The sequence below is a fragment of the Thermothielavioides terrestris genome, chromosome 1 (genome assembly GCF_000226115.1).
Source record: "Thermothielavioides terrestris NRRL 8126 chromosome 1, complete sequence".
In the NCBI taxonomy this organism is placed as follows: Eukaryota; Fungi; Ascomycota; class Sordariomycetes; order Sordariales; family Chaetomiaceae; genus Thermothielavioides; species Thermothielavioides terrestris.
Genome location: NC_016457.1, coordinates 4,906,913 through 4,921,008, shown reverse-complemented (window position 1 = coordinate 4,921,008; position 14,096 = coordinate 4,906,913). Strand labels below are relative to the sequence as shown.

The window sequence follows — 14,096 nt, the reverse complement described above, 5'->3', positions numbered from 1 at the left end:
TTGCGACGAGTCTTTGCGATTGTTCGTTGTTGATGTTGCTCGAAGTCGTCGTGGCCTGCCGATTTGTAATTACTTGTACGCGGCAGTCTCCGAAATTAGTCTTGGCGGGACCTCTTTAACGACGACCCCGATTTGGAGGGGCCCAGTCAACCCACAAAAGATGCACTCCAATACCATGGAGGCAACAAAGGAAACGCTCACGTGCGAGTTCCAGTGACTCCCACTCCTTTCGTCTGTGCCCCCAAGATACCAAGCACGAAACACGACGACTGGGCTTCTTTTGTCCCCTCCTGGAACATGGCAAGTGCAGCATCACAAGGCGACGCTGGTGGCGAGTACTGGCCGATCCACATCGCGCGCAGCGATGGCCAGGGATACACGAAGCTGGACCACACGGCGCTGAGCCCGGACAATGACGCCGATGTGGCCCAGCTCGAGCGCTGGGAGGTCATCGTGGCCGGCCATCTGCAGAACCAGGTCGGCCCACAGGGCGACAGTACGTTCAGACAGAAGTCTCTCGACAAGCGGATGTTGATGCTGACTCTCGCGCCACCAGCGCGCCAGTACAAGCTCGCCGGCTTCCCCAGGGGCTACGAGCTGCGGTGCGCCCTCAGAAAGGATGGCGGTCGGGACTACTACCTGTACGGCCATCCGGCAGGCCCCAAGGCCAACTACCGCACCCCCGGCGAGTTCGCCCTGCATGCCTTGTGGCTGGTCAGCGACTCGGCCGACATCAGCCAGTGTCCCTGCGACCTGTGCCCCAAACTTCTCGAGAAGCTGAGGGCTGCCGAGGAGAGGTACCAGGGCGCGAATGCAGCCGTTGCTCAAGGACCCGCCACGGTGGCCCAGGCTCCCCCCGCTGCGCCCAGGCCGACGCCGTCTCAGCAGGCCCCCCAGCAACGACAACAACAACAACAGCAGCAGCAGCAGCAGCAGCAGCAGCAGCACCAGGATCAGCTTCCGCCTCCAGGGACGACCAGCCTGACCAACGTCTTCCGCGTCGGCGAACTGGTTTGGTACAAGCACACAGCCTGGCGTCTAGGCGTGATCCTCTCCATCGCCGCGATCCCCGGCACATTCCCCAACCAAGATACGCCCGATTCTGGCTACCATTTCACCCTCGCTCCGTTGGGTCACGCCCTGCTGGGGCAGCCAAATCTGGTCAAAGACTGCCAATCCATGCGACCGTTCCTCACCTTCAGCGTCCCCGGCACGAGCCCGGACGAGCTCAGGGACAAGACGTTTGACACGGTCGACTGGCAGGCCCTGATCGCCCGCTACTCGCAAGACCCGGACCCGGAGAAGCGCGCCATCAACCGCCAGGTGCTCGGCCTGGAAGCCTCCAAGATGGGCGCCCGTGCCATCAACGACGCGTTTTCCACCTTCGACCTCCGCGCCCAGGGCCTTACGCCCGACGGCGCCTTCCACGTGCAGCATTACGGCGGCGTCTACCTCGGCGCCGAGATGGTCCGCGTCGGCGACCCCATCCGCGTCACGGCGCAGCCAACCTCCGGCATCCCGGACCAGACCGTCGCCGGCGACATACCCCCGGACGCCGCCCTCGTCATGCTCGTTAGCGAGATCGAAGTCCTCACACCGACCGCCCCGACCCCGACCACCACACCGACGCGCCTCCAATTTAGAGGCAACCTCTACCGGCCAATCCGCGCCCCCACCACCGCCCCCCCGACCAACGCCGTCCCGGCCGACTCGCTCGGCCCTGTCTTCATTGAGGAGCTCAAGACGCGCAACGCGATCGAGCGAGACCCGGGCGCGCGCTGGACCTGGTACGTCACATCTAAGCTCTTTTTGCTGCCTTGCTACCTTCCAAAAAGACAGCCAGCTGCTCTGCTCCAACGAGCTGTTTCCACAAAACCCCCAATCAGCCAAAAGAAGGCACTAACTAACGCTCACATCGCCGAAAAATAGGGTCCTCGCGGCGGCGCGGGCCGTGCGCGGCGAGCCCGACGTGCAGGGCCGCTTCTACGTGACCGAGCGGCTGATGGGCGTCATCGAGCCGGCGCGCTACGCCGCCTGGGCGCAGCGCGGCCTGCTCGAGGAGGCGCCCGCGTACCTGAACAACCGCGGGCACAGCGGCGGCGGCGCGTTCGCGGGTCGGCGGCCCGGCCGGCGGGCGATGCTGGGGGACGCGGTCGCGGCGGCGTTCATCGTGCCGGAGGGGATGGTGGAGAATTGAGTGTCGCTGGTAGGCTTTTAGCGGGCTGTTTTACTGGTTTTCGCTGGGAACTACTTGGGACAAATTGGTTGCGTTCAGGGGGAGGCGTTGCATGGCTTTATGGCTGGGAAAATGGGAGGAATAGAATGGGACTGGTTTCAGCATTTCTTCGCGCGACGATTTTGAGTCGTGTTTTTGACGGACGCGTTTCGGTGCACTGGAAAGAGCCTCGGCCAGCACCGCGGGACCTTTAATCGATACCTATCTCACTTTCGCGGGGAACGTTACAGTGTAGATACAGGCTTGAATACTGATTCTTGTCTTCGGTGGCTTGTCAAAAAGATGGAATTCGCTTTCACTATGAGACTAGAATGGCTCAAGGCCATACGCAGGCACTCCTCAGTACGGACTACTCCGTTTACACAGTACGGTTCGCAGGGCTTGAATACGGCCGAAGGGCTGAGTGACCGAGACAAGCATCATGTTTGAAAGGTTGACCGGTCGTTTCAGTCATTGCGACACCGTCTCTCGCCGTTTTCTGGATCATCTGCCGCTTTCTGCAGCAGCGGAGCAGGTCAAAATGCGGTGCTGCAGCGGCCATCCCGGCAGGATGGAACCGCAGGGTTGTGGAGAACGGCGTAACACACTCCACCGGTCGCCCAGACAGCTGGGTCGGCTGAACAGAAAGAAGCGGTGTGTGACCGAAGGTGTGATGTGTACCGCGGTAAGTTACGGTAACCCAATGGATGAAGATCTCTTCGGAATTACAGTGTAAGTTACCTAAGTTTTCGAGAATCAAAGTCGGAGCCACGCCCCGAATCTGCTCTCGTGTATGTATGTAAAGTACGGATATTCCGTCTAAAAGTCCATGGAGAAGATGAGCGATGAAAGAGATGGCGCCGCCATCGCCGCGGAGCAATCTGTGCTCGAGTGTGTGTCCAGATGACGGAGTAATATTATCGCCGAGCAGATTTATACTACGACCCCAAACACAGTCTTCGCTTTTCGTCCAGTGAGCTGGTCCTCAAACTTGCCAGCTGAGCGCCGATCAGCACGTGGGGGCCGGTAGGTGTCGTTCCGGGGTGCGCTGCTTTGGGTTCCGGCGGTCAAGCATTTGTTTGCGTGGGTAGTGACAAGTGGATGTTGGGCCTTCGGTTTGGCAGGTTTTTCGCAGTGGCCGAGCACTGACTGGAACATTTTCGCTGCCTACCTACCGGTCGGTAACATGCCAAGCGACGTTACGTGTAGTGTTGTGCCACGCTGGCTTCTATCCCAGGCGACCGGTTCCGTGGTCTCATCCCCTCCAGCCGATGCCAAAAAAAAAAAAAAAAAAAAAAAAAAAAAAAAAAAAAAAAAAAAAAAAAAAAATCAGCTCTCTTCACATGTCCAGCCTGAAAGGAAGGGCCCGGTATCCCCAGCCGCCTGCCGGCGCAGTTTCCAATCATCTGCCTTCTGAGATTTCCTCATGTGGTCAGCATCATTTGTTTCCATTGTGAGCTCGCTCATGGTTGGTCAGCCGGCAGTTGGCGTTATCGTTTGTGACTGCCGTGGCCACTGTTTTTGCGGTAAGCTTTCAGCTCCGTTCCGTTACCAAACTGTCGGGAAACCCCCCACTTCGGATCTTTGCCGGCAACCAGGGACATCCTTGAAGCTCTTCCTCAAAATTATTGAGATATCCAAATCCTTCCCACGGTGGCTTGCAACCGCGCGCATCTCATCGGCCAAGTCGCCCTGATCACGATCCACTGCGTAAACTAGCGATGGCGGCGCCGGAAAGTGGCCAAGGTTGCGAAAATGGACCTGGAAAAACACGAAGAAACCGCCTCCTGCCCCAACGGCGAATGTGGCAAATGTCCAGAATACTCCGCAGTTGCCCCTTCCTGCCTCGCATGAGTTACGGAGACTTATACGTGTACTGCAAACGAAAAACAATTCAGGCACTTCAACCGCGAAACCCTTACAGTTAGCTTTGTTTTGCCGTTAGTTATTCAGGACAGCAAACCCTGCAACCGCAAACCTGTCGCTTTCCGGCCGTCGTGTAACCGGTGTATTGTGTGTTCCCTAGGTACCCAATAACGTTCATTAACCCTGAAAACCCGTCAGCTCGGAACCCGCCAGCTCGGAAGGGAGGGTCGGCCAAGACATCCCATCCCGTCCACAGGGGCCTCGGGTTTTGCCTCCCCCCTGTTCCTTTTGCGCCACGCGGTTCGGCTGGCCCGAGCCGCAACGCCCACAACTCACACACACACACACCAACACACAGATAAGGGCAAGCGAACGCCGACGACGCATAACGCACTGTGCAGGACGGGATGGGCGGCTGTCGTCTCACTTGTCCCCAAACGCCTTTCTATCCAGGGAGGAAATCTAAACACTTACTGTTTACCTCCGCTCCCGGCTTCTCGTTCCGAAACATCGGAAAGGTCATGCCATGCCGTACTGAGTGTACACTACTGTGTATGTACAACCGGAGTCTGTCCAACACCCGGGACATGACGTGTGTGGCGACGAGGGTGCAAAGGGTCCGGTAAACTACACTACAGTGGGGTGAGAAAACATGCGTTATGCCAAACATGTCTTTTCCACCGTTGTAGCACAGTAGCCATATGGGTGTACTTCCGAATAAAGGTTTTGCGTCCGGGGGCTGCTTGATCGGTCGTTTCATCGAAGGCAGCAGGTAGGAAAGTCCGCAGCGACTGTGCAACCCGAGTCCCGCCAGCTTGGGATTGAGGCGTTTTGGTTTGCTGCATCGGGAAGGGAAATCGAATATCGCCGCTGTCTGACTGAGGGGCGAGATGGTCAACTCGGCCGAGGAAAAGGGATATGTGCAATTCATCAAGATAGCGAGATCTGTGACCGGACCATGAAATAGTGGAGATGATGAAACGGAAACGTGACAAAAAAGCGCAATATCCAAGCAACCGCCTCTGCTTCCCACCAGCCCGGCCCGAGTCCTCCCCACGATCGCTCCCTGAGGCCACGCTGGCACGGCCCCTGAGCCTCAATCCCTACCGCTTTCTTCCGAGAGCCTTCTATTAAACCCGCCCCTTTCGGTCGTAGTTGAAGAAGTGCAGATGCAAATGGTGCCTTCTATATGCAATCGGTCGTGGCTGCGTGCCCTGGCGCTGTGGAATTATTGTCCCTGTTCCGGAGGCCGTGCGGCGGGAGAAGACGACTCCGAGCGATCGTGGATCATTTTGTGCTTTTTGGGCTGGTGGTAATGGTACCCCATCGGAAGCTGGCGGTCACAGAACGATGCTGGGACGTGGTGTGCGATTCGTGGGCGGACGAGAAGACACTGGGTATCAACCGGGACCGCCTGGGGCTGAGTCGTCTCCGAGAACGCTTCGGTAAATGGAGATGCATGAAATGTTTCGTGGCCAATGAGAATCATGCTCGCTGCTGAAGAAAAAGAAGAGGCCGAATCAATGCATCCAGGGGAATAATGCCAGAACCGGAAAAGAAAAGACACCTTCGGCTCGTTTTTCACCTCTCCTTCCGCCCCTCTCCCCCGACCACCGCCAGCCGGCCCTCAAGCAGAGGCTCGCGAGTTATGAGGCATGCATGACAATACCACCCGCTCTTGTCACTTGAGGTTCATAGCCTCGATTCTGGCTTGTATGCTCTTCAAGATCTCGGGGTCGGGCTCCGGTTCCACTTTACGAGGTGTCAGCCGCTCGTACTTGTCGTGAGAGCATTTGACGCAAGTTGCTGCAGCGGTGGGCGGCAGTGAGAAGATATGTTTGCAGTTGGCACACTGGTAATGAGCGATCCTCGTGCCTGGCGCGTCGCCAGGGTATCCGTACGGATACTTGTCCTTTTTGGGTCTGCATCTGGCATTAGCTTCGGCACATCCAAAACAGGGGGACAGACGCTGTGACTTACGGGTCGCGAGGACAGTCGGTGCAACGGATGTGCTGGCAGCCTTCGCAGGTCTTGGTGCCCGTAAACAATCGCTGGCACTGACAGCAGGTCCGCCGGAGGCGTTGGCGCGGCTTTCTGTAGATGAGATCCTGGCCGCCAGTCTTGGCCGGGCGCTTGAGGACGATCTTCTTCGGAGTCGGGTCCCAGTCGGGAATGATGGGCGCCTTCTCGGCCCGCTCCTTGAGGATGGCGGCCCGCCTCTTGCGGCTCTCCTCCTTCTCGGCCTCGGTGCGCTTCGGGGGCACCCGCGGACACTGCTTGCAGCGCTGATGCTTACACTTGGGGCATTCCTTGTCCCGGCCGAACGAGGTGTCGCAGACATGGCACTTTCTGTGCACTCGCATTCGGATGGGCTTCTCCACCCGGAGGGCGTTGCCCTCGGTCGAGTACCACTCGCTCGGCTTCAGCTCCAGGCCGTACAGCTCACCGATCTTCTTTGCTCGCTCAGCGAAGATCTGAGATCTCGGGATCTTAGTAGCTTCCACGGCTGCGGGGCCCTGGGCCGCGGCGGGTTCCGCAGGTTTGCTATGCGCATGCGTTAGTCATGATGTGAGACGGGGCAGGCGATAAGAGAGCACCAGCGTTAGGCCCAGCAATGCAACTCGACGAGCAGCACGCAGGGCTCAAAATATAAGCAGGGTCAAGCCTGGGCATACCTGGGAGCGGCTGCAGCGGCGGGTGCTGCGGCGGACTTCGACGAACCGAGCGTCGACAGCCGGCGAGACGGATCGGCCTTTTTGAGTACCGTCTTCATCCTCGACAACACCTTGCCCAAGCCCTTCTTCTCCTTCTCCTTGTCCTTCGGGACCGAGGGTCCCCCCTGAGCTGGCGAACTCATGTTGGCGTTGCTGGCAGTTGTAATTATGGTCCTTGTTGTTGTTGTTGGTGTGGTCTTGGTGGCCGTCGCTTAGACAGACAATAGGTGTGCGAGACCTGATTTGGTTGATACTGCGCACAACGGACGCAATTCAAGGGTGTTGGCGGGAATATCGAGCTTTTCACTCTAACAAACCCGCAGAAACTTTCGGCAAATTTTGGCAGGAGACCAATGTCGCGACTGAGTCGAAATTGTTTTGGCGAGTTGTGAGAGATGAATGGGTGGTGGTAGTCGGCCTCAGGTGAGTTCCGTGGCGTTGGAAGCGCCGAGGGTCCGACCAAAAGCACTCCCGAAATCCCTGCACGGCCCGAAAAAAAACCAAGTATCGTCGAAACGGGCTGCCTGGAGTGCGCACTCAAAACCCACGCCGAGCCAATTCCATCAACGGGTGTGCCAGCGTTGGTGTTGTTGCCTCGAGCTGATGGAAGGTAACCAGACCACAGTGCCTGGTTGCACAGAGAGAAAGGGAAAGGAAGGTCCGGGAGGAGGCGCTGCTGGGAACGCGGGAAGCGGGAAGGGGGGAGGAGAAGAGAGCGGAGAAGGCGCAGATGGATCCGGTGTGGTGCGTTGCAAGCAACTGCAAGGACAGGGGATTACACTACACTAGTTATTACGCTCCAGCAGGCGGAAACGAGGGAGGATGCAGCACGCCAACGCTAGTTGTAGCACTGGTGTCGACAGGACTGGTATGGTCTCCGTCCGCACCCAGTCAGGAGGCCTTGTCAAGCAGGCCACCCACTGGAAAGGTCGCAACCTCGAAAGCGAACAGCAGCAGCAGGCGAGCACCCGCTTATCAATAGTTGGCGCCTTGGACGACGAGACCCCAACCTAGGGAAGGTCGTGTGAAGAAATGCACGAGTGGAACTGGATACCATCAACGAACGCCCAGCAATCGCAATGCGAACAAGCACGGTCGGGTGCCAGGCCAAGTGGGCGGCGAGGAGCTCCAAGCAGTACACAAGTTATTCCCGACAGCTCGAATCGCTGCTTCGCCACTTTGGTCCCGGTGCAGCGGGAAGGGTGCGGGAACGCTGGGGTTCGAACGGACCGGGAGCTCGGCCCTTGGAACTGCAGTGCCCATTGCCCAGACTGTCATGAGACGGTGGCTGAACGGAAAGCATACCGAAATTACCGCTCCTGTTGAGCGTTACGTTCAAGGTCTGGAGCATCTTCCCCGTACCGTACAGCGCTTTCTCGAGCCGACGACAAAACGCCTACCACAATCCTGGAAACGGTGCGTTGACTCCATCCCAGGAGCTTGGGCGGGGGTGTGGCTCCACCCGCTCAGCGACGGATAGCGACCAACCACTTCGCTTGCCCACCTCCCGTGGAAAGCGACAAGCTGCGGGGCAAAAGCCACCCCTTGTCCCGCTGCGATGGGCCAAATGGGAAAGTCATCCGGCTGGAGGTTATAGAGGTCCCGCCAAGACTAATTTCGGCCAATTGTCGGCAATGTTTTTACAGCGTCAGTACCCCGCCAAGACCGCCAAGGGGTTTGCACTATCGCCACGGGTTAGCCACAGGTTAGTTCGCCGGGGGTGCGGGGGGCGGCGCCAGCCCCCCGCTAGTTAGGATTCGGGTTAAGGTTAGGGTGAGGGTCAAGGTTAGGGTGCGGGTTAACTTCGTTTTCTTTTTTTTCGATTTGGTTGAGGTTTAGTAAAGTTGTTGCTACGAGTCTTCGCGATTGTGTATTGTCGATGTTGCTCTAAGTCGTCGTGGCCCCGCTCACCCCGTGGCGATTGTAAATACTTGTAAGCGGCAACCTCCGAAATTAGTCTTGGCGGGACCTCTATAACCACGACCGTCATCCGTCTTCCCAGAAATTTTCTGAGCGGGTTTCGGGGGGGAATTCGGCCAACCGCGGCGAGTGGAGTTCTTGCCAGCCAAGCAGGAACGTCGTTACCCCACTCTTCCTTCCTCTTCAACAGGTTCTGTTTCTGACACGATGGCGTGGTTGCGCAAGCTGGTGCTCTGCAGTGGACCACCGCCCTCCTCCCCGATGCCGAGCGCATTGGGGTGGCTTTTCATTGCGCACCCGCCGTGGTGAGTTCCCTGTGTACGGAGTATCCGTATTCAGCACACCGTCCTTGTGGTGTCCCGAGTCCGGGACGGCACCTGAGCGAAGTACTGAACATACCTCCGGACTGCCAAGTTCGCGCCCGGTTATTTGACTGGCCTTCTCCGCAGGCAGGGCGTTGCGGATGGCGCCACGGCTCGCTTTGAATGCGTTCGCAGGAGATGCCGGCAAACTAATGACGACACTGCTATCGACGTTCCGGACTTCTTGCTCCCCTTTTGTGCTGGGGAGGGCGCAAAACCGGCGAATTCTGCTGCTCGCAACACCAGCTCGAGGGGTCTTGCAGCCAGGCCTCGCATCTGGTGTCTTGCTGCAGCGTAACGTGGAGGCATTTACCCACCTAATTCAACAGCACCGTGGCTAATGGCGACTCCGGCCCCCACGGTATCCTGCACGGCAGAATCTCACCCATTCATTGTCCACCTTCGACGACAACGACCATTTCTCGCAGGGTCCATACCGCAATACTGAACTAGTGTATATACCAAGTACGCCCGTTGACGTCTCAACGAGACGGCTTCGGCCAGGCGATTGGCGCTGGGTCTTGTTTTCCCGGATTATCGGTCATGGCGTTCGAGCCAATCCCGGTGACACACTCCCACACTCCGTTTTGGAACCCTTGCGTGATTTAGAAGCCCTTGACACGTCAACCGAGAGGAACGACTAACGGCTTGCCAGGGAAACATGCCATCGCGTTGTCTGCCCTTGTCTTAATCTAGTGTATTCCTTCAGCAGGCAGCGGCGCTTTAAACTGGCTTCATCTAAGTCTGGTCGCATCACATCATTTTGACCTGCCCAGCGGAGGGATAGTTTGGCTGTGCTACCCCTGCGTCTGATACTCGCCAGTATGCGCGTCCGTCTTCCCCGCTGACCAGAGCTGTCCGATGAAGTCAGAAGCTGCAACCATAGCAGACTGCGCTTGGCACCCCGGCCGTGCTGCAAGAGGTGTTCCGCCGCAAACCGCCGGCGGGGGTGGCGGATTGAAATCCAATTGCTCTGCCTTCATCAAGGCGGCTCGTTTCAAGCCAGGAGAAGCATGAATGCCGGTAACAGCATCAGTGGCTGCTACATATTACTCCGGTAGCCGGGCACGGCACCATCGGAGTTACGGATCGTTGGTACCTCCGTGTGTACGGATGTACACACCTACAAACATAACAGGCCTCCGTACTCCAGCTCATCGGCCTCGTCCCACGCCGTGGCCCATGAGCGGGATGGTCCGTCAACCACAAACCTCTGCTTTGGCACTGACCGCCCGGACCCAGACTTTGCTCCTCGGCCCTGGAGAATGCAGGCTGGGACCAAGATGAGGTTGACTACTCCGTAGGCCGTTTCCTGACGCCAGTACGAACACCGGGAGATGGCCGGTATTCTTGGTGTTTATGCCACCAAACGCTTCTCATGGCGGCCATCTTTCGATTTCGAATCGTGGGGCTTAACGAATCGCTATCTCAGACATAGCCATCTTTCCCATCCCGACATGGGATTGCCGAGTCGGCTTCAGGATCGGCGTCTACTTGCAAGAAGTGGTGGTGCCGTACAGAGTAGTGTATTTAGTACATACACTCCACTCTCCTCAAGCCAGCGGTTGCTGATTTCCCATCCGTCCGACACCAGGCGCAGTCTTGACGTCTCATGCAGCAGCCACCGGATGCCGTCGCCGTCGCCCCGCCCCTGGCTGCATCACGGGCATCCTCGAATGCAACTCGATTGCAGTTCTCGAAGTGCTCGGCTGGAACTGCCTCGCGCCGGCGTGTCCGTTGCAGATCTTTGATCCACGCAACGGGCAAGTCCCCCGCTTCGAGGAAACCGTCTAATGATAGACATAGCTTACAGAGGAACAACGCGCCGAAGTGTCCGTACTCACAAGGCATTCGATGGGCAACCGGCCCACAGACGCAATTGCTTCGGTGTTCAGGTGTCGTTCCATCGAGGGCCTGCAAGACTCCACCCTTCCCGCCACGGGCAGCGGGACGCACAGGCCACGTGTTTGGTTTCTTGTGTGTTATCGTGTGTTATCAGGAGAGGCTCGGGGCCTCTTGGCGACGGCATCCAGTTTGCCTTTTTTGGGGTTATGCTGACGGGATTCCACGAAGAAGCAAGAGGGCCATTGCATGTTCCCATGGGCTCACCGTTTCGTCCCTGCAACTACACTAACTACACAGTAACTGGAGCTGCAGAGGCCATGCAGCGTTGGCTTTATTGATAACAAAAAACCAGTCGGCGGCCGTCCCACGGCCGGCGGCCAAGAAGCGGTGGGATTCGCACCAATTGGGAAGTGCGCAACATGTCGCTTCATGCTTCCCCCGCTCCTGAGCCGAATACTACTGCTCGAAGGCGACATGCTCGGGGTCCAAAACGGCTAGTGTTCAACTACTAGTTGACTCAACGTTGAGTTGGGCCTCGCAGCATGGCCTGACGGGCTGCAAGACTTGTCCCGTCATCACCCGGTGCTCGCTCGGTCGTTCTGGCTCCTTACTTTGTATTGTCAAGGGAGGCAGCGTATCCACTACTGCGACGGTGGACACTCACAGCCAGGCAGTGACGCGGCGCACAGGACATCTCGAACCCTGGCGTTCCCGGCGAGTGTGCAGCGGTGCTCGGGACTATCCGCTCTCTCCGCCCGCAGCCCAGCCCCACGACCCCAATCCGTAGTTAATGTCCGGAGCGGTGGTATTTCCGCAGCGTCACAGTGGATATCGCGGAACAACATCACAACAATAGTTATTGCACAGTAGTGCTTCACATCATTCGGCCATCAGCCCTTTTCGGGCAAATGTTATGAACTCCTTTTAGAGTGTCCCCATCGACATCTGACCATCATGGACCCGACCTGGCGTCGCGCCCCTTGCTGCTGGCTGGGATCAACAAGCGAACCGTTAACTTCACTAGCTCCCTTGATTAACGATGCGGGAGCCCAAGAAGCGGGGCGAAGGGTTGGCGGATGCCGTTGAATTCGCAATGCCCTTCTTGCCAAGGTCGATCACTAGTGTCGCACACGACGCAGTAGTGTACAGTTTGCCAGCTGTGCAACCGACGGTTATGGCTAAAGAGGTCCCACCAAGACTAATTTCGGAGACTGCCGCTTACTAGTATTTACAATCGCCATAGGGTGAGCTTATCTCAGCCCTCAGACCTCTTTCGTTGCGTTCTCTATTTTCCTAGCCTACGGCCGAGAGAGGTCCATGCTTAGGCCTGCCAAGACGTAATGCCATACTAGTTTGTATATAACACTGTCCGCTAGACCATTCTAAGAACTAGCCCACTTTTTGTAGAGAACGCCTTTAAAAGAGGTCTAAGAGTAAAATTCGAGATTTGGCCGATTTACACACGCTTTTGTATAGGAGCCTAAAAAATCCAACTTAAACACTCGCAAATATCTTAACCACTATACATCGTATCGCAGCCTCGGTGGCGAGCTCGGTGTCTGGGTCGATGATGTGCCAGACACGCAGGTTGTTGGCCTCTTGGCGAACAGCAGAGATCCATCTTGGCCAGTCCTTGGGGCTGTCGAGGGTTGGAAGCGCTGCAACAGCAACGGTGACGGTTTTCTCAGTTTCGAGTGTCATCTTGAAGCAAACTGAGGTGTGCTGCGTTGTTCAGACTGAACGATGGGGGTGATGTGAACTTGTGGGAGTTGTTGACGATCGAGAAAACTGGAAGTGGTTGTTGGAGAAAAGAAGAAGGATGGCCCCAACTGGGCTACACCGCTGTTATGAGTGTTGTGCGCGAACCGGGCTCATAACTGAGAAGAGCAGCGAAGTGGGGCCATGCAGGATGCAGAGGCATGTGTATTGAGAGAGGTGCTCCTCTCAAGCTGGGTGGGAGGAGCGCCGAGGTCTATATACATGTGTGGGCAGAGCTGACATGTGCCCCCTGAGCGCAGGGAGCCTGGCAGATAGAGTCACGTGTGCACTAGCACGCGACATACTCCTTAGTACTCTTTTTCATATTATATATTCTTATTCGTTGTCTTCTCCGTCTAGACGGAAGAAGAAGGGTAAAATTAAATTATTGCCCTATTTAAAAGAGAAGAGAGGGACCCCGATTAGAAACCCCTTTTCTAATAGAAGGCTAAGGTAGACGTTCTACTATAAGTTCAAAGAGGCCTTAAAGACGTTTATACTCTAGAAGAATATTGTAAATAAGGTTTAGCTTATTGACTTAGTATCGTTGGATAGCTCTACACTAGAGGGAGACCTATTATAGTAAGAAAAGCGGTTTATAAAGGCCGAAACTAAGATATAGTTCAAAAAGGACTAGGAAGACCTTATAGTCCTTCGTTTCTCGGATCTTAAGCTAGGCTCGAGACTTACTAAGGAGCGCCTTCAAGAAATGCTCGCCACTATAGACGGTTTTCTCACTAAGCTAGAGAGAGAGATATTTGCTAAGATCTTATAGAACTAGGAGGCTACATTTATATAGGATTTTACTAAGTATAGGCGTATCTATAAAGACGTTGTTCCACCTTAGTATATTAGGACTATCCTATATAAGGCTTAGCAAAGTAAGTTGATCTTAATCCTAAAATCGTTAATATAGAAGGTCATTGATCTACTTAGAGAGAGGTAGATACAAAGAATTATTGAGTATAGCTATATGAGCTACCGTAATAATTGGTTCCTAGTTTTAAAAAAGGACGATGGTTTATAGCTTATCAATGATATTTAAAAGGCTAATACTATAATGATCTATAATACTTTCGTTCTACCTATTATAGAGGAATTTAGTAAAGACTTTAAAGGCTATAGACTAATATCTCTCTTAGATCTCTTCTCTAGATACGACTAGGTCAACCTCTATAAGTATAGCTAGGATTTAACGACTTTTACAACGTTAATCGAGCTCTTCTATATATATATACTGTCGATAGGAGGTATAAATTCCATTGCCTAGTTCTAGCGAGCTATAACAATGATCTTTGATAACCTTATCCCTAATATTTATTATATCTATCTAGACGATATCACTATAAAAGGTCCCTAATCTGATTATACTAGTTATCTAGACAAAGGGGGACATTGAGAATTTGTTGTTAAGCA

General features: G+C 55.5%; 3 protein-coding genes across 3 annotated transcripts; 1 reads left to right on the top strand and 2 right to left on the bottom strand.

Moving 5' to 3' along the window:
* The first annotated feature begins 157 nt into the window (after nt 1-157).
* Nucleotides 158-2,329, top strand: THITE_2108679 (uncharacterized protein). Its single transcript, XM_003649719.1, has 3 exons — nt 158-496; nt 557-1,787; nt 1,930-2,329. Exons 1-3 carry the CDS (start codon nt 298-300, stop codon nt 2,195-2,197), a joined length of 1,698 nt encoding a protein of 565 aa, XP_003649767.1. The 5' UTR covers nt 158-297; the 3' UTR covers nt 2,198-2,329.
* Nucleotides 2,330-5,672: 3,343 nt separating this feature from the next.
* On the bottom strand, nt 5,673-7,066 carry THITE_2108671 (uncharacterized protein). Its single transcript, XM_003649718.1, has 3 exons — nt 6,757-7,066; nt 6,062-6,625; nt 5,673-6,003 (listed from the first exon to the last, which is right to left on the bottom strand). The coding sequence occupies exons 1-3, from the start codon at nt 6,936-6,938 to the stop codon at nt 5,763-5,765; spliced, it is 987 nt and encodes a 328-aa protein (XP_003649766.1). The 5' UTR covers nt 6,939-7,066; the 3' UTR covers nt 5,673-5,762.
* A 2,808-nt stretch (nt 7,067-9,874) lies between these two features.
* Nucleotides 9,875-12,623, bottom strand: THITE_2084946 (uncharacterized protein; the record flags this gene model as incomplete). Its single annotated transcript, XM_003649717.1, has 2 exons — nt 9,875-10,068; nt 12,449-12,623. The coding sequence occupies 2 exons, from the start codon at nt 12,621-12,623 to the stop codon at nt 9,875-9,877; spliced, it is 369 nt and encodes a 122-aa protein (XP_003649765.1).
* Between the last annotated feature and the right edge of the window lie 1,473 nt (nt 12,624-14,096).

What these genes read in the sequence shown, in the direction of transcription:
- THITE_2108679 (XM_003649719.1), top strand. Translation starts at nt 298, where the DNA reads ATGGCAAGTGCAGCATCACAAGGCGACGCTGGTGGCGAGTACTGGCCG. An exon ending in GGTCGGCCCACAGGGCGACA is followed by an intron (nt 497 to 556) that starts GTACGTTCAGAC and finishes TCGCGCCACCAG; the next exon opens with CGCGCCAGTACAAGCTCGCC. An exon ending in CCGGGCGCGCGCTGGACCTG is followed by an intron (nt 1,788 to 1,929) that starts GTACGTCACATC and finishes GCCGAAAAATAG; the next exon opens with GGTCCTCGCGGCGGCGCGGG.
- THITE_2108671 (XM_003649718.1), bottom strand. Translation starts at nt 6,938, where the DNA reads ATGAGTTCGCCAGCTCAGGGGGGACCCTCGGTCCCGAAGGACAAGGAG. An exon ending in GCCGCTGCAGCCGCTCCCAG is followed by an intron (nt 6,626 to 6,756) that starts GTATGCCCAGGC and finishes GCATGCGCATAG; the next exon opens with CAAACCTGCGGAACCCGCCG. An exon ending in ACCGACTGTCCTCGCGACCC is followed by an intron (nt 6,004 to 6,061) that starts GTAAGTCACAGC and finishes TGCCAGATGCAG; the next exon opens with ACCCAAAAAGGACAAGTATC.